The sequence below is a fragment of the Salmo salar genome, chromosome 05 (assembly GCF_965601325.2).
Source record: "Salmo salar chromosome 05, fSalSal1, whole genome shotgun sequence".
Classification (NCBI taxonomy): domain Eukaryota; kingdom Metazoa; phylum Chordata; class Actinopteri; order Salmoniformes; family Salmonidae; genus Salmo; species Salmo salar.
Window position 1 is genome coordinate 74,197,790 of NC_138295.1, and position 18,022 is coordinate 74,215,811.

The window sequence follows — 18,022 nt, forward strand, 5'->3', positions numbered from 1 at the left end:
CAAAACTAGTTTCATTGTCTATAGTTCATGCAAAGGCCTATGAATTGCCTAAGAGTACTGAGTTTCACTGGCACATTTCCTTCACTTCCCTAAACCATTTGTTATTACGGTAGTAACTCATGTCATGTAGAAAGGAAACTTTTCCTGCAATTTCAGCGCATAGTCAGCAGGATGTTCTGTAAAAACACAACCTGATCCTATAGAATGACTGCTGTATATGAAATTGGATACCTGGCCACGTCTTTGCAAACATCTGCTGGTTTTCTGCAGTGTTCAGTTGTTCACATAGTTATGCTGTACTTGATTAAAGGGTGAAAGGTTATATGTGAAAAATTCAGACAGGTATTAGAGAAGGTCACCTGACAACCCTTCAGTGTTCCCATCGTCACGTGTCATTGTTCAAGTTACGAACTTTTTTTTCCTCCCTTGAAAACAAGACCAGCCCATGTCCCGCCTCTTGTACACGACGGTTGGACACCGCAGACAGTCTTATCACTCCGATAGGCCAGAACAGGAATTCGATCAAATGAGTCGCAATTAAACTACACCCCCTTCTTTAAACTCATTTTAGGAGTAATTGATATCTTCTCCAAAGTGAACTACTGGAATATTACCTGTTTCAACAAATGATATACACGTTTTGGGAACTAAAGAGACTCAAAGGTGAGTAACATATAAAAAGACATAGTGAACGTTTTGGTTCAGTTCTCCGAATTACAGTAGGCTAAACAGTTGGTCAAATGAAATTAAGGTGATCTCGTAAGATCTATAAGTCATCATGTTATTGCACTTCAGGCCGGCTAGATCGAGTTGGTGTTTATTACTTAGGCTGCATCGTCGATTATTCTTTGGACGTCCGTGTGTTGCTGTCATTCAATATCTCGTGTGTGTGTGTGTGTGTGTGTGTGTGTGCTTTTGTAGTACATACAGTACCCAGCAACACAAACTACCAATTCAGCAACAGGTGGTAAGTGTTTGTACACTCTGAATCGTTTTTGAGGACAGATTGCATAACAATCTGACAGTTACTTTAGAATAACAACACAACAATAACAAGAAAGAAACCCCATCTGTGATATTCATATCCAGGGACAAGGCTGGCCAGACGTTGGTCTAGGTTACTTGGGATCCACTGCCTGTAGGGGTGAGGCCTAGACCAGGGTAGTGGGTACTGTCATGTGTTTTCATCCCCAGTTAAGAGCCTGGTGGTGGCAGGAGGAGGGATCTGTGAGGAGGACAGGTACGCCTGCTAGGGCAAATCAGGTTGGGAAACACCCTAAGTCGGTGTGAGTGAATTAAAAGGAGTAGGCTTACTAACCGTGCATGGAGTCATTTTGCTTAGTAATGCTAAATGTTAAGTCATTCTGATTCTGCATACTGCCAAGTCACTTGTCTAACGGCACAACCTGTTATTGGAGAGAGCAACAGACATATGTAAAAGTAGACAAGATTCATAGTGTGAATAAAGTAACTAACTCGATACACACTGTATCACTTCTATGTCTAGTGTTCACATTCTGTCCCTCACAGTGAGAGACAGGAAACAGAACAGAAAGAGAAACAGATGATGGTGGTTTGATTGTTGTAAAGGGGTTTTTACTTCTGAAAATAGTCATGTTGTATGTACCTGCAAGCCTATATTTCCCACTGACATTGTAGAAATGATTATGATTCTGTTTTTTTCTCTCTCTTTCAGAATGCCCCCCCCCCCCCAGACATCAGCGTAAGCTAGAGCAGAGGAAGAGGCATTAAGGAGAATAGGGGCGTCATTTACTGTAGAAATGGAGGAAGGACCATGTACAGTAGAGAGATGGATGAAATGGGAGTAGCCATGAGTGTGAGAGGTCTAGATAAACTAGTTGGGTAGGTATTTATATATAAGAGGAAGAGGTGTATTGACAGACACACAGTTCATATACTCATATCAGCTGAGACCCATTTGCTTATAGACAGAGCGAGAGATAGAGGGATGGAGTGTGGAGAGAGTATCGTGTGTGGGTCTGGGGAGCTGGATCTGGACCCTGACATTGTGAGTGAAGAGGCCGGGAAACTGTACTCAGAACTACAGGTAAACGCACATCACATCCACCACTCAACTGCTTTCTGTTCTCTATCTCCTTTCCTGCCTCTCTATCTCCTAGCTGGCTTTTCATTCCTCTGTCTCTTCTCCATCACCACCCACACTCATCTGATGCTACCCCCCATCCCTCCTTCCCTGCTACAGACAGTGATTGAGACCCATGGCGTAGGGGTTGTGGAGTCCCTGGTGCCCATCCTTGTATGGGTCCTGGAGGGCCTGGCCAGCTGCAGAGCCCAGCTCAGAGAGAGGGAGGAGGAGGCTGAGAGAGAGAAAGGAGAGAGAGATGAGCTGTTGGAGAGATACCAGAGTGAGAAACTACTGAGGAGAGAGAGCCAGGAGGTGAGAGGGGATGGAAGTGTTTATGGATTATATTTTTTTATTTTATTTATGCTAATGTAATATGGAGTCAGGGTTTGGGGTCAATTCCTTTTCAACTCAGTGAATTCAGGATGTTGATTAAAATGCATAAATAAAATGTTTCATATAGTTTCATTCATTTTGATACATGTTTGTTTTTTGCCTTTAGCGGTATCTGGAGTTGGATGACCAGATTGAGCAGGAGCGGAGGACGATGATAGGAAGAGAGAAGGAGAGAGAGAGGAGGGAAAACGAACTGGAGAAAAAGGCCAGAGAGCAGGCTGACCAATGTGAGTGTCTGACTGGGTCACCCCGTACTGGAAGAATACTTTTTCTTTAACGAGTTGGACGCGAAGGATTTACTTCAGACGCCCGACAAGGTCCTCATCCCCGTCATTCGCAGGAGAAAGAGATGAAGATATCGGGGACATAGGTCTGGGTGTCTTGTAAGGATTCCACGGCGAGTGGGTAATCTGCCTTTACCATTGTACGTTGGCTAATAGGACCAATCATTTGATAATAAAATAGACAAACTATGGGCATGTATATCCTACCAACGGGACATTAAAAACAGCAATACCTTATGTTTCACCGAGTCACAACGACATGAATAACATACAGCTGGTGGGTTTTACTCTTTTTCGGCAGGATTGAACAGCTGCCTCCGGTAAGACAAGGGGTGGCGGTCTGTGTATATTTGTAAACAACAGCTGGTGCAAGAAATCTAAGGAAGTCTTGAGGTTTTGCTCGCCTGAGGTAGAGTATCTCATGATAAGCTGTAGACCACACTATTTACCAAGAGTTTTCATCTATATTCTTCGTAGCTGTCAATTTACCACCACAAACCGATGTTAGCACTAGGACTGCACTCAATGAGCTGTATAAGCCATAAGCAAATAGGAAAATGCTCAGCCAGAGGTGGCGCTCCTAGTGGCCGGGGACTTTAATGCAGGGAAACTTAAATCCGTTTAACCTCATTTCTACCAGCATGTTAAATGTGCAACCAGAGGGAAAAAACAACTCCAGACACAGAGACGTGTACAAAGCTCTCCCTCGCCCTCCATTTGGCAAATCTGACCATAATTCTATCCTCCTGACTCCTGCTTACAAGCAAAAACTAAAGCAGGAAGCACCAGTGACTCGGTCAATAAAAAAGTGGTCAGATGAAGCAGATGCTAAGCTACAGGACTGTTTTGCTAGCACAGACTGGAATATGTTCTGGGATTCATCCGATGGCATTGCGTATACCACATCAGTCACTGACTTCATCAATAAGTGCATCGACGATATCGTCCCCACAGTGATTGTTCGTACATACCCCAGCCAGAAGCCATGGATTATAGACAACATCCGCTGCTGCTACTCTCTGTTTATTATCTATGCATAGTCACTTTAACTCAACCTACATGTACATATTACCTCAATTACCTCGACTAACCTGTGCCCCTGCACATTGACTCTGTAAGGGCTTGTAAGTAAGCGGTTCACTGTAAGGTATACCTGTTGTAATAGGCACATGTGACAAATAAAATTTGATTTGAATTTAAAAAAAGTGAAGTAAACAATAAGAAATTAACAGTAAACATTTCACTCACAAAAGAATAAAGACATTTCAAATGTTCTATTATGACTATGTACAGTGTTGTAACAATCTTATCTATTTCCCGCTCTCTCTTTTGATGCCTTACCCTCTTCATGTTTGTGTTGATTATTTTATATTATTTCATTCACTTCCTTCATTCACGTCCTTTTTGTTACAAACTGAGGATGTTTGATAAGACCATGGCAAGTAGGCTACGGCAGAATCTGACTGGCTCCCTTCGTCATTGAGACTTACTGTATGTGACGCTAATGCTAATTGCTACTGTGTGTTGTGTTGTTTCTGTGACAGTGGTGGCCTTGGAGGAACAGAGGGCTGGACTGGGCAGAGAGTTGAATACACTGAAGCACACTCACAACAAGGTCAGACAACAGCATGTTTAGACTGATGAGGCTGTTTGGAACTCGACGTCTGTGTACTCTTCTATCAGTAACAGCTTCTGTCCATCATTGGAAATGTATTTTATTATTCCCCTGTCCCTCCTTGTTGTCCTTCTTTTTCTCTCTCCATTTTCACATTCTCTCACTCTCTCTCAGTTGGTGCTCAGTTATAAGGATCTGCTGGAAAGGAAAAGGGATCTAGAGAGAGAGGGATCTCCACTAAGGTTAGCCACCACTCAATTCAGTTAATATGACTACAACAACATGGAACGGTATGCAGTCTTTACATTCTAAAGAAATCTTTCACTGTGGTACATTCATTTGATGGTTTCTGATTTTCACTGCATTATGATGTCACAACGGGCCCTGTCTGTCTTTAGTAACCATGTGCGCTCCAAGAATTCACAATCTACCCAGGGCCAGTCAGAATCCTGTGTTAGCGGGCAGGAGGTACGTTCTCTAGATTTGATAACCTCTGTTCTGTCTTGTAGCAGTAGTATATTTCTACGGAAGTTGTCCTTACTGTCTCCTCCCCTTTTCCAGCTAACTGATCGAACGCCAGAAACACCTCCTGATTCTGTCCTGTTGGAAGAACCGGTAACCAAGGATGATAGGGTGATTGACATTGTAATGCCAGACAGAGATGCGTCCTTCATCAATGACATCATAAGCTCCACCCCTGAGCTGGTGAAGTTTCATGGCCTTATGAAGGCCAGGTATGTCCTGTATGTGTGTGATTACAGTGCAAGATGAACTGGACTGACTTTATTGCATTACCATGAAAGCTTTTCTTTTACACATTCATAACCATAACCAAGTTAGCCACAACTAGTTAACTGTAAATCAGACTACTTCCCTTCACAGGTCTGTCATGGTTCAGAAAGACTTTTGATTGGACATCTCCCCAACACATACTTTACTGTTGGACAAACTGACATTCGCTGCCCCCTCCCAACCTTTTCTCTGTTACCCATGTTCCCTAGCACCCCGGTCCGAGCAGATGCCAAAGAGCCAATCGGAGACGAGACCAAGACCAGCATGGAGGAAGAAATGAAGGAAGAGGAGGAGAAAGAGGAAGGAGGAGCGAAGCAGGAGAATGAAGGAGAGGAGGAGGATATGGGTAGTCTGGAATGGGAGCTGAGGAACACGGAGTCTGTGTTCTCAGAGCTGTCAGAGCTGAGTCGGGAATACATAGAGAGTGTGGACCAGGGGGCCAGTGTCAGAGGTACGGCCATTAGGCAAGGGTACACCTACGCCCCCTGTTTGCAGTGAAACACTGCACTGGTTGTTCACATAAGATGCAATGTATGCCCTTTGTTCTCTTAAAATACATACAACCTCTATTTTACAGCCAGAGGAAGGCTAGGGGGAAAGAGCTGAGGCAGATGGAGGGGGTATCATAGGCAGTGCTGGGCAGTAGGCACTAGTTAGACTGGACTGAAGTGTCAATGTCATGAGAACTGGCGTGAGCAATTACAAGCTAGTTGTTCTGAAAAGGGTTGACTTTGGGTTAAGGTATGGGTTAATGCTATTTGTGGTGAGAACTGTTTTTTCTTGTCTGTGCAGGCAGCACCGACCAGTTTGAGGAGATTCTTTCTCAGTATGAGGAACTGAAACACACCCAGTAAGTCCCCGCGTTTATCCCACCGTTATTATTACCCTACTATGACTAGTCCTGTGTGACTAACTCTGTGTGTAGGGGGCTTACCATTCACTATGCCTCTGTTTCATTTAGATATGTTGACAGAGTGCACATTGGGCCTGAAGTAAAACTGGGCACAATGGATCCTTTGTTTACTGTGTTTACTTACTTATGCATTCTTTCTATCTCTCATTTTCTCTCTCTCTCACTCTTACACTGTCTCCCTCTACCTCTCCCAGTGAGTTAGTGAATGCGGCCCGGAAAGCACTGATCTCTCGTGTGGAGGAGCTGACCAATGAGAGGTCAGCTCTTAAAGTGGAGGTGACTTCCTGCCTGGAGACTGTCACCCGATTGGAGGGAAGGATGAAGGAGATGGAGGAGGAAACCAAGAGGTACACAACTCTAGTGTCAGGTCGTTGATGGTTGGCAGAATGAGACAAAGGTATACAAACAATATTTGTTAATGTGGTGTGATTCATTGATTGCGTGTGTTTCTTCTTTTCTGTAGACTTCGGAAAGAACTGGAAGCTAATAAATCAGATGATGTAAGAGGGCTTTCTTTGTGTTGTCTCTTTATATTCTGCTAATAGATGTGTTGTAACCTTTTTCTGTTTCTCTAATGGACTTGATGTACTCTAACTAGAATGTTAATCTGTTACCCATAGTCCTCCCTGCCCATATCGCTGCGTCGGTTCTCTCGTTCGGAGATGTCCCGTGTTGTCATGGAGAAGAACCAGTATAAGGAGCGTTTGTTTGAGCTGCAGGAGGCTGTAAGACGCAGTCAGGCCATTCGGTAACCATACCTGCCTGTCTCCCCCATGGAAGTAGACAGACAGGAGGTTTCATAGTCCTGTAGAAAAGGGAGAAGGGAATAACTCATTTCTCTCCATCTCACATCAGTCATCCCTTCTTTTCAGGGCCACCCAAGAAGAGAGGATCACAGAGAGAGAAAGGACTAGTGTGTGGAGAAGGTGAGAGCGAGGGAGTGAAGAATCAGGAAGGAAAAGACGACTGTTTTTAATTTGGCAATTATTGCAGTGAAGAAGTCCACAGATGCTGTTAACCACTTTCTCCACTTTAAACCTTGAACTGATAACAGGCACACATCCACACATATTTGTCTTTGCCCTGGCTTCACAACATTTAGCTCAATAGCTGTTCATATTTACCTGTGGCTACACAGTCTATAGCCCAAGCACATGACCAGAGTGCCTATGGGAAAGTTATGTGTAAGAGTTATTGTATTCCTGTGAGGTGGGCAGAGTTTTTGGTCCATTGCAGTCAAATTAACCATTAACTGTCTCTCTGTCCGTTCAAGATTCAACCGTTTGTTTGGCCTGAACAAGAACCCCTTGGTTCCGTCCGCTGCGCTAGCGCTGGTCCTGCCGACGTCCCCGTCCCTCACTCACTCACCAATGGGGTCTCCACGGCAACTGGCTGTCAGTACAACTCAGACAGAGTACGTTGATTTTTATTTTATTTAACTTTTATTTAACTAGGCAAGTCAGTTAAGAACACATTCTTATTTACAATGACGGCCTAGGAACAGTGGGTTAACTGCCTTGTTCAGGGGCAGAACGACTGATTTTTACCTTGTCAGCTCAGGGATTCAATCCACCAACCTTTCGGCTACTGGCCCAATGCTCTAACCACTAGGCTACCTGCCGCCCCATGATAATGGGATTACATGTCTATGGAGCTCTTTCCAACTGCTCAAAGTGCATTACATTGTAAGGTTTGAAGTGAACTCACCTCTACTACCATAGGTTACATTAGTAACTATCATAAAGCAGTACATCTTTTTAAACCACTCTCTCACCCACTGCCCCTTTTTCCCCTTTGTTCTTCCTCTTCCCGCTTCCTCCCAGTGGTGCCTCCCCTGCTGCAGCCCTGTCTCCTCGGGTCAGGAGGAGGGAGCTGTACAGAGAAATCCGCTCCCATGTCTGGGGAACCCTGGGAAAACGCCAGGTTCATGGCTGGAGCATGCCGCTGTCACACACACAGGTAAACACACACACACACAGATGAAGTCGGAAGTTTACATACACTTAGGTTGGAGTCATTAAAACTCGTTTTTCAACCACCACACATTTATTTTTAACAAACTATAGTTTGGGCAAGTCGGTTAGGACATCTACTTTGTGCATGACACAAGTCATTTTTCTAACAATTGTTTACAGACAATAATAAACAATTGTTTATTATTTCACTTATAATTCACTGTATCACAATTCCAGTGGGTCAGAAGTTTACATACACTAAGTTGACTGTGCCTTTAAACAGCTTGTCAAATTCCAGAAAATGATGTCATGGCTTTAGAAGCTTCTGATAGGCTAATTGACATCATTTGAGTCAATTGGAGGTGTACCTGCGGATGTATTTCAAAGCCTACCTTTAAACTCAGTGCCTCTTTGCTTGACATTATGGGAAAATCAAAAGAAATCAGCCAAGACCTCAGGAAAAAAAAAATTGTAGACCTCCACAAGTCTGGTTCATCCTTGGGAGCAATTTCCAAACGCCTGAAGGTACCAAGTTCATCTGTACAAACAATAGTACGCAAGTATAAACACCATGGGACCACGCAGCCGTCATACCGCTCAGGAAGGAGATGCGTTCTGTCTCCTAGAGATGAACGTACTTTGGTGCAAAAAGTGACAATCAATCCCAGAACAACAGCAAAGGACCTTGTGAAGATGCTGGAGGAAACAGGTACAAAGTATCTATATCCACAGTAAAACGAGTCCTATATCTACATAACCTGAAAGGCCACTCAGCAAGGAAGAAACCACTGCTCCAAAACCGCCATAAAAAAGCCAGACTACGGGTTGCAACTGCACATGGGGACAAAGATTGTTCTTATTGGAGAAATGTCCTCTGGTCTGATGAAACAAAAATAGAACTGTTTGGCCATAATGACCACCGTTATGTTTGGAGGGAAAAGGGGGAGGCTTGCAAGCCGAAGAACACCATCCCAACCGTGAAGCACGGGGGTGGCAGCATCATGTTGTGGGGGTGCTTTGCTGCAAGAGGGAATGGTGTACTTCACAAAATAGATGGCATCATGAGGTAGGAAAATTATGTGGATATATTGAAGCAACTTCTCAAGACATCAGTCAGGAAGTTAAAGCTTGGTTGCAAATGGGTCTTCCAAATGGACAATGACCCCAAGCATACTTCCAAAGTTGTGGCAAAATGGCTTAAGGTCAACAAAGTCAAGGTATTGGAGTAGCCATCACAAAGCCTTGACCTCACTCCCATAGAAAATGTGTGGGCAGAACTGAAAAAGTGTGTGCGAGCAAGGAGGCCTACAAACCTGACTCAGTAACACCAGCTCTGTCAGGAGGAATGTGCCAAAATCCACCCAATTTATTTGGGGAAGCTTGTGGAAGGCTACCCGAAATGTTTGACCCAAGTTAAACAATTGAAAGGCAATGCTACCAAATACGAATTGAGTGTATGTAAACTTCTGACCCACTGGGAATGTGATGAAAGAAAGAAATCATTCTCTCTACTATTATTCTGACATTTCACATTCTTAAAATAAAGTGATCCTAACTGACCTAAGACAGGGAATTTTTACTAGGATTAAATGTCAGGAATTGTGAAACTGAGTTTAAATGTGTTTGGCTAAGGTGTATGTAAACTTCGGACTTCAACTGTACAGTGCCTTCAGAAAGTATTCACACCCCTTGACTTTTCCACGTTCTGTTGAGTTACAAAGTGGGATTAAAATAGATTTAACTGTCATTCTTTGACAACAATCTACAAACAATAATCTGTAATGTCAAAGTGGGAGAAAAATTTTAATATTTGTAAAACATTTATGGAAAATAAAACACTAATCTATCTTGATTACGTAAGTATTCAACCCCTGAGTCAATACATGTTAGAATCACCTTGAGCAGCGATTATTAGCGAGATTATAAATTGTATTTTTGGCTAAATCTCTAAGAGTTTTGCACACCTGGATTGTACACTATTTGCCCATTTTATTATTCTTTAAAAAATTCTTCAAGCTCTGTCATGTTGGTCATTGCTAGACAGACATTTTAAAGTTTTGGCATCTTCAAGTTTATTTAAGTTAAAACGGAATGTTCCTGAGTGGCCTAGTTACAATGTCGTCTTGGTAAACAACTTCAGTGTATATTTGGGATTGTGTTTTAGGTTATTGTCTTGCTGAAAGGTGAATTTGTCTCCCAGTGTCTTTTGGAAATCAGACTGATCCAGGTTTTCCTCTAGGATTTTGCCTGTGCTTAGCTCTATTATGAATTTTCTTTTATCCTAAAAAACTCCATAGTCCTTGCAGATGACAAGCATACCCATAACATGATGCAGTCACCACCATGCTTGAAAATATGAAGAGTGGTACTCAGTTATGTGTTGTTTTGGATTTGCCCCAAAACATAATGTTTCGTATTCAGAACAAAAAATGAATTTCTTTGCCACATGTTTTAAAGTATTACTTTAGTCCCTTATAGCAAACAGGATACATGTTTTGGACTATTTTATTCTGTACAGGCTTCCTCATTTCTCTCTGTCATTTAGGTTAGTATTGCGGAGTAACTACAATGTTGTTGATCCATCCTCAGTTTTCTCCTATCACAGCCAGTAAATGTTTAAAATCACCATTGGCCTCGTGGTGAAATCCTTGAGCGGTTTCCTTCTTCTCCTGCAACTGGGATAGGAAGGACGCCTGTATCTTTGTGGTGACTGGGTGTATTGATACACCATCCAAAGTGTAATTAATAACTTCTCCATGCTCAGAGGGATGCTCAATGTCTGCTTTTTTGCCCTTCTTTGCGAGGCATTGGAAAACATCCCTGGTCTTTGTGGTTGAATCGGTGCTTAAAATTCACTACTCTACTGAGGGACCTTACAGATAACTGTATGTGTGGGGTACAGAGATGGAGTAGTCATTCAAAACAGAATGCACACAGAGTGAATCCATGCAAGTTGTGACTTGTTAAGCAACACTTTAACTCCTTTAACTTATTTAGGCTTGCCATACCAAAAGGGTTGAATACATATTAACTTAAGACATTTCATCTTTTCATTTGTAATTTATTTGTATAATTCCACTGTGACATGGGGTATTATGTGTAGATCAGTGACACACAATCTCAATTGAATCCATTTTAAATTCACGCTGTAACTCAACAAAATGTGGAAAAAGTCAAGGGGTGTGAATACTTTCTGAAGACACTGTACTGGCACAGTATTTACTTTGGAGGTGAAAATACTCACACAGACTGTGGAAGTAGACACAACCCTTAATCTGGTACATACAGTATATTGTGTGGGATTATTGCAGGATTCCTCAGAGCCGACCCCTGAGCCCAAAGATGTGCCTGTCCTAGTGCAGCTCAGACTGCTGGACCAGAGAGATTCTACAGCCAAGGTAGGACATACTATTCACAAACATGTCTATACAATCAGTGCTATGGTTTTTAACCCAGACAGTCTTTTCCCAGAAGACAGTCCCTAACTTGTGTTTTCTCTCTGTAGCTAAACTGTGCTGTTGCTGTCACACCTGAGATCTCAGGCGAGACAACGGTAAGGTGGTCATTACCGTCAATTTACTAGTTCTAGTCACAGTAACTACCACTTGCAGTACCATCTAACCACCATTTTCAGACCATGTCATGCCAATGGTTTTCTCAATGCCAAATCGACCCCTAGCTCTTACTGGCACTTCTTGTAGATCTGAGAGGTTTGATAGGTAGAATCAATATGGTAGTTGCTCCATGTCCACTGACAGGCTAGATGGAACCATGTTGTTTAGAATACTGTTTACACCCATCCAAACCTTTTTAGGTCTCCACACATATGCCTTGTGGGTAGGGGCTAGGGCAGTGTTTCCCCAGCTCGGTCCTGGGGACCCCAAGAGGTTTTGGTTTTTGCCCTAGCACCACACAGCTGATTCAAATGATCAACTCATCACTAAGCTTTGATTATATGAATCCGCTGTGCAGTGCTAGGGCAAAAACCAAAACGTGCACCCCTTGGAGTCTCCAGGACCAAGTTTAGGAAACACTGGGCTAGGGGTTGAGCTGTCATTTTTCAGTAGTAGGCATCACTCCTCTCTCTTCCATCCACTCTGTCAGTGTGCTGTGTGGGTGGTCTCGGGTCCCGCCTCCAGTAGTGATGTCACAGTGATCAACCCTGCACGGTCCAATACGGTGCTGGATCAGTTCAGCCTCCCGCCCACCTCGCCCGCCCTATGCATCTGTGCTGTGCCCCCTACTGGTCAGTGCTATCTATTACTCTCCGGGTAAAAGTTACCCTTGGGCACAGATCTAGGATCAGCTTACCAATTTTAGATTTCTGTAGACTTGTTAACCATAGCCACCATCATTTCCAAATCATCACTCAACTAGTTATTTCCATTAACAATGCTTTAAACACTGGCAATGCTATCAGCTTACCGTCTCTGTTCTGTTTCTGTGTCATCAGGTGAGACCTCAGGAACTGTGTGGATTGGAACTCAGGAAGGAAGGTGAGGTGTGGAAAGCAGAACCATGCTGTTCCATGATATGTTAAACAGTTGACAGTTGCTCATTCTCCCTCTCCTCTCTTTTTCTCTTTCTTCCTCCATTCCCAGTGTATTGGTCCACTCCGCGTCCACAGCTAGGAGGCGCTGTCTGCAGTCTATCTCTCTGTCTGAGGGTGTGCACTCTCTCACGTGAGTACATCTGTACCCAGTCCGATATAGACCGCAAGCCCCTACAGTTGGACACTTGGATGACTAGATCTGAAAGGATAATTGTGTACCAGTTTGAATATTGCATGTTTTGTCTTTATTTATGTTTACTTTCAACTCTAAACCCTTCAGGTATTCACATGGTCAAGTCATTGCTGGATTAGCCAATGGGACGCTTGCATTCTTCTCGCACAACCCAGGTAATTCCCCCTCTCAGGTTACTGTCAGGATCAGGTCAGGTTACTGTCAGGATCAGGTCAGGTTACTGTCAGGATCAGGTCAGGTTACTGTCAGGATCAGGTCAGGTTACTGTCAGGATCAGGTCAGGTTACTGTCAGGATCAGGTCAGGTTACTGTCAGGATCAGGTCAGGTTACTGTCAGGATCAGGTCAGGTTACTGTCAGGATCAGGTCAGGTTACTGTCAGGATCAGGTCAGGATCAGGTCAGGTTACTGTCAGGCTACTGTCAGGATCAGGTCAGGTTACTGTCAGGATCAGGTCAGGTTCCTGTCAGGATCAGGTCAGGTTCCTGTCAGGATCAGGTCAGGTTACTGTCAGGATCAGGTCAGGTTACTGTCACGCTACTGTCAGGATCAGGTCAGGCTATGATCAGGCTACTGTCAGGATCAGGTCAGGTTCCTGTCAGGATCAGGTCAGGTTACTGTCAGGATCAGGTCAGGTTACTGTTAGGCTACTGTCAGGATCAGGTCAGGTTACTGTTAGGCTACTGTCAGGATCAGGTCAGGTCAGGTTACTGTCAGGCTACTGTCAGGATCAGGTCAGGCTACTGTCAGGATCAGGTCAGGCTACTGTCAGGATCAGGTCAGGCTACTGTCAGGATCAGGTCAGGTTACTGTCAGGCTACTGTCAGGATCAGGTCAGGCTACTGTCAGGATCAGGTCAGGCTATGATCAGGCTACTGTCAAGATCAGGTCAGGTTACTGTCAGGCTACTGTCAGGATCAGGTCAGGTTACTGTCAGGCTACTGTCAGGATCAGGTCAGGCTACTGTCAGGATCAGGTCAGGCTACTGTCAGGATCAGATCAGGCTACTGTCAGGATCAGATCAGGCTACTGTCAGGTTCAGGGCAGGCTACTGTCAGGCTACTGTCAGGATCAGGTCAGGCTATGGTCAGGATCAGGTCAGGTTACTGTCAGGCTACTGTCAGGATCAGGTCAGGTTACTGTCAGACTACTGTCAGGATCAGGTCAGGCTACTGTCAGGATCAGGTCAGGCTACTGTCAGGATCAGATCAGGCTACTGTCAGGATCAGATCAGGCTACTGTCAGGTTCAGGGCAGGCTACTGTCAGGCTACTGTCAGGATCAGGTCAGGTTCCTGTCAGGATCAGGTCAGGTTACTGTCAGGCTACTGTCAGGATCAGATCAGGCTATGGTCAGGATCAGGTCAGGTTCCTGTCAGGATCAGGTCAGGTTACTGTCAGGCTACTGTCAGGATCAGGTCAGGCTACTGTCAGGATCATATCAGTGCATATGAAGGAAAGGAGGGAAGAAGTGGTACCATTTTGATGTCAATTTGACAAACTGCATACCATCTATCCATGACCAGATACAACCTGTTATTCTAAGAGACTGATGATGACTAATCATCACTATATTTGACAGGTGGATGGGATCTCCAATCACATGAGGTTTTGCCTCTGGGATCAACTCCACTGCAGCCCATTTGCTGTTGCCTAGCGAAGGGGGCAGGCTTATGGGTAGGATACTGGAATCGGGTTCATGTGGTCGATGTCGAGAATAGAAAAGTGGAGGTAAGAGTTTGACGAACCTGAAAATATTGTGTATGAATTCAGAATGGTTTGTACTTTGTATTATTTTGTCTATATTTCCCACCTCTCTCTTTCAGCAAACTTTAACCGTCTCGGAGCGCAGTGAGCAGCAGGTGCGTTTCCTGTGTGCGGCAGGAAGTGGTGTGTGGACGTCCTGCCGGCTCGACCCTACACTCAGGCTTTTTGATTGGTCCACTGGCCGGCCCCTGCAGGATGTGGATCTGACCCCTCTGGTCACCAAAACACTGGGTAGGAGCAGGAACAGGATTCTCAGTTCATGAATCTGTTCATGTTTATATTGCTGATGTGAGCATGTAATGGCCCATATAGAAGTTAATGTACAACTTTGAATACATTTTCTTAAATTATGCTTCAATCCTTACCTCCTCAACCCAAAAACTGAATGGCTAAGTTCCTGACTGTTTGGCTCTCTGTCTCCTCCAGGCCCTGCCTTCTTGTCTCTCTCTCCGCTGCAGATCTCGTCCCTCACCTTCATCTCTGGCCGGCTGTGGGTGGGAACAGGAAGTGGCGCCATCTTCTCCATCCCTGTGTCTCTCAGTGAGTACTGACCTCTGGTCCCCAGAAGTCAACAACAGAATGACCTGAGAGATAATGCCCTTACACTGGTCACATCTCAATTGTCTTCTTCTCTGCGTTCCATAGGTTCAGAGTCTGCCTCTATACCATACTGCTCTTTGGCGGCAGCACAACTGTGTTACCATGGACACCGCCAGGCTGTCAAGTTCATCATTGCTGCACCTGGTGAAAATCTCTTATCGTTGTTCATTCATTCACTGTTGTGTAACAATGCAGTTATTCTACAGCGGGGCTATTCAACTGGCGGCCCACGGCCCATATCCGGCTCATTTACCCTGGCCTTTTGATCAATTCTGAACATTAATCAAAGATCTGCAAAGAAATCCCCTCCAAAATCCGACGTTCAGTATCAAAATGACACGCACTATGGTGGTTGTCTATAGTGTAGTGTCTAGTGGTTTTTTTGTAGTTTCTAGTGTTTTTTGTGGTTTCTAGTGTTATTTGTAGTTTCTAGTGTTATTTGTGGTTTCTAGTGCTATTTGTAGTTTCTAGTGCTATTTGTAGTTTCTAGTGCTATTTGTAGTTTCTAGTGTTTTTTGTAGTTTCTAGTGCCTATGTGGCATGTTGATTATTTTTTCTTCATATGAATTTGGCTCTAGTGTTTCAACGGTTTAAGCTACAACATGTTATGACCCCATTCCTGAAAGCTACGACTCTCAGGAACACTACATGCCTTCTGTTTCCCTCTCTGATGCTCACAAGGACTTGTTAGAAGGGAGTGGGACAAATAAATGCACCTAATGACTGTGGGGAAATTAATTCAAAGCTTCCTTCCTTCAGACTGGAATTTGGCATCACCTGATTTTACATATCTTTGTGTTCTTTATTAAGATGCTTAGTTTTCAGATTTTAAAATGACCTAATTACGTTTAACAAGCTTTTAATCGTTAAAATGATGAGCGAGTGTTGTGACTTCCTTTTCAATGATGAGCATTTTTGGGCTGCACCTCGACTCACATTGATTGGGCGCCCTCCACTTCTTTCCTAATTATTTTTAGCAACATTTAATTTGGAGAAAAGTGCTTTATTGGTGATGTGCGTTGCTTTTTTTATACAGTTCTTCCGAACATTAATTGCGTGAGGAAAATGTCCATCCCCCTTGCAATTAACCTTTTTACATCTGTCCCCAGTAGGAATATAGTTGAATAGCCCTGTTCTACAGTATTAAATACTATGCAGTTATTACATGGTTATTCGACAGTATTATATTGTGATACTATGCAGTTTTTACATGGTTATTAGTATTCTATATCTGTGTTCCCCAGGCTGTGGGACCAGCTCCTCTACAATAGGAGGCGGTGCTGTGACTCTGGTCTCTACCTCTCAGCTCATCCTCAGTGGAGGAGAGGGCTACATCAACTTCCGCATCGGTGAGTTGAGGATATCACGTGGTTGTCATTAGAGTGGTTGTCTGACTGACTCTGTCTCCCTCTTACCTTTCCCAGGCGACAACACGAATGACGGCGCACCCGAAGCTGCTCCGCTGCGATCAGACCGCAGTCACATGATCATCTGGCAGACCCCCACCCCCTCCCTGCCCAGCTCCGCCCTATGACCACACCCACATCCAGTCTAGAATGAGACAAGGAAGGATTAGACAGAGATGTCATACAAGAGACCAGGAAGTACAAATGGGAGCCATGTTTTAATGGGCTTCATTCACTAGGAGTTCCATTTGGATTTTTGTTCTAGAATTTTGGGATTAAATTAAGACATCACAGCTTAATCCTTCTTGTCTCACTCTGTTATCCAGTTGCTACCCTCATCCCCTTGACTAAACCTTTCACCTGGTTAACCCAGTCTCCTCTATGTGTGCCTTAATGTGATTTGACAATCGTTGCTGTGAGATTAGTCATTGTACAATGTTTTGTGTTTTTTGTGAAACATGTTTCCTCATCATGGTAATCATATATGGGCAGCAGCTAGCCTAGCTATTAAGAGCGTTGGGCCAGTAACCCAAAGATCGCTGGTTCGAAAACCCGAGCCGACTAGGTCAAAAATCGGTCTATGCACATGAGCAAGGCACTTAACCCTAATTGCTCCTGTAAATCGCTCTGGATAAGAGCGTCTGCTAAATGACTCAAATATAAATATCATCATCACTGTAGCAAAGTATTTTACAGTAAGAGTCTTGACTTTAGGTTAGTCAGTCAGTATTTTACAGTAAGCGTCTCTGACTTTTGGTTGGTCAGTTAAGAATGGTTTGGGTTTGTTTTTACCACAAAACATGCACACTCAGATTCATCATTCCATTACGTTGGATCAAACTCGTTTACATTGATACTGAGATGTAGTGTTGAAGCTGCTGGGTTCCTAATAACTATTGTTGCATAAGACCCTGGCCTTCAGTTCCCATTGCATGCTGGGTAAATCTAATTGCACTTTATCTCTCTCTCTCTGTGTGTGTGTGTGTGTGTGTGTGTGTGTGTGTGTGTGTGTGTGTGTGTGTGTGTGTGTGTGTGTGTGTGTGTGTGTGTGTGTGTGTGTGTGTCAAATCTTTTGAAATGATTGGCTAATCCTCTTAAAGATTCTAGAAAAAAAACTGCTAGTATTTCTCCCAGAGAAATGATCTTATGTCTGCTCGTCATGACTTTGTGAAACATATGATTTGTTAATGTTTTTTGTTTAAAGTTTTCATTTGCTGAGCGATAAGGGAGTGGAAGTCTCAAAAGATACTTAAAGTATTTTATGCAGTATTTGAAAGTGTGTTTGTGTGTGTGAATCATGTCTGAAAATGTTAATCATAACTGGACTCTATGCAAGATAATCTATGTATCTACTTAAATCTATGAAAAATAAACTTTTGTAAAGACTTTCATAAAAGATCTGTTTTCAAATCAATGTAATGTAATACTTTTCATCCCAAATCTTCACA

General features: G+C 43.6%; 1 protein-coding gene across 2 annotated transcripts; it reads left to right on the top strand.

Annotated features, from left to right (window-relative positions):
- The first annotated feature begins 498 nt into the window (after positions 1 to 498).
- On the top strand, positions 499 to 17,970 carry LOC123743156 (C-Jun-amino-terminal kinase-interacting protein 4). 2 transcript variants are annotated; one of them, XM_045718790.2, is made up of 30 exons: positions 499 to 663; positions 922 to 967; positions 1,697 to 1,863; positions 1,950 to 2,068; positions 2,225 to 2,419; positions 2,607 to 2,727; positions 4,329 to 4,399; positions 4,574 to 4,641; positions 4,798 to 4,867; positions 4,961 to 5,133; positions 5,401 to 5,642; positions 5,984 to 6,041; positions 6,299 to 6,451; positions 6,568 to 6,604; positions 6,725 to 6,852; positions 6,977 to 7,030; positions 7,378 to 7,518; positions 7,928 to 8,063; positions 11,371 to 11,457; positions 11,565 to 11,612; positions 12,164 to 12,305; positions 12,513 to 12,555; positions 12,661 to 12,741; positions 12,892 to 12,959; positions 14,384 to 14,532; positions 14,628 to 14,799; positions 14,995 to 15,108; positions 15,214 to 15,312; positions 16,413 to 16,517; positions 16,593 to 17,970. In XM_045718790.2, the coding sequence occupies exons 4-30, from the start codon at positions 1,970 to 1,972 to the stop codon at positions 16,700 to 16,702; spliced, it is 2,964 nt and encodes a 987-aa protein (XP_045574746.2). In that variant the 5' UTR covers positions 499 to 663; positions 922 to 967; positions 1,697 to 1,863; positions 1,950 to 1,969; the 3' UTR covers positions 16,703 to 17,970. The 2 variants fall into 2 exon arrangements, with proteins under 2 accessions (XP_045574746.2, XP_082831670.1); XM_082975544.1 differs by lacking the exon at positions 922 to 967 and having other exon boundaries at positions 508 to 663; positions 1,697 to 2,068.
- The last annotated feature ends 52 nt before the right edge of the window (positions 17,971 to 18,022 follow it).

Bases quoted from the DNA above. Each gene is read 5' to 3' on its own strand.
- LOC123743156 (XM_045718790.2), top strand. From the start codon at position 1,970: ATGGAGTGTGGAGAGAGTATCGTGTGTGGGTCTGGGGAGCTGGATCTG. The intron at 6,042-6,298 runs GTAAGTCCCCGC...TACCTCTCCCAG, and splicing joins GAGGAACTGAAACACACCCA to TGAGTTAGTGAATGCGGCCC. The intron at 12,742-12,891 runs GTGAGTACATCT...TAAACCCTTCAG, and splicing joins GAGGGTGTGCACTCTCTCAC to GTATTCACATGGTCAAGTCA.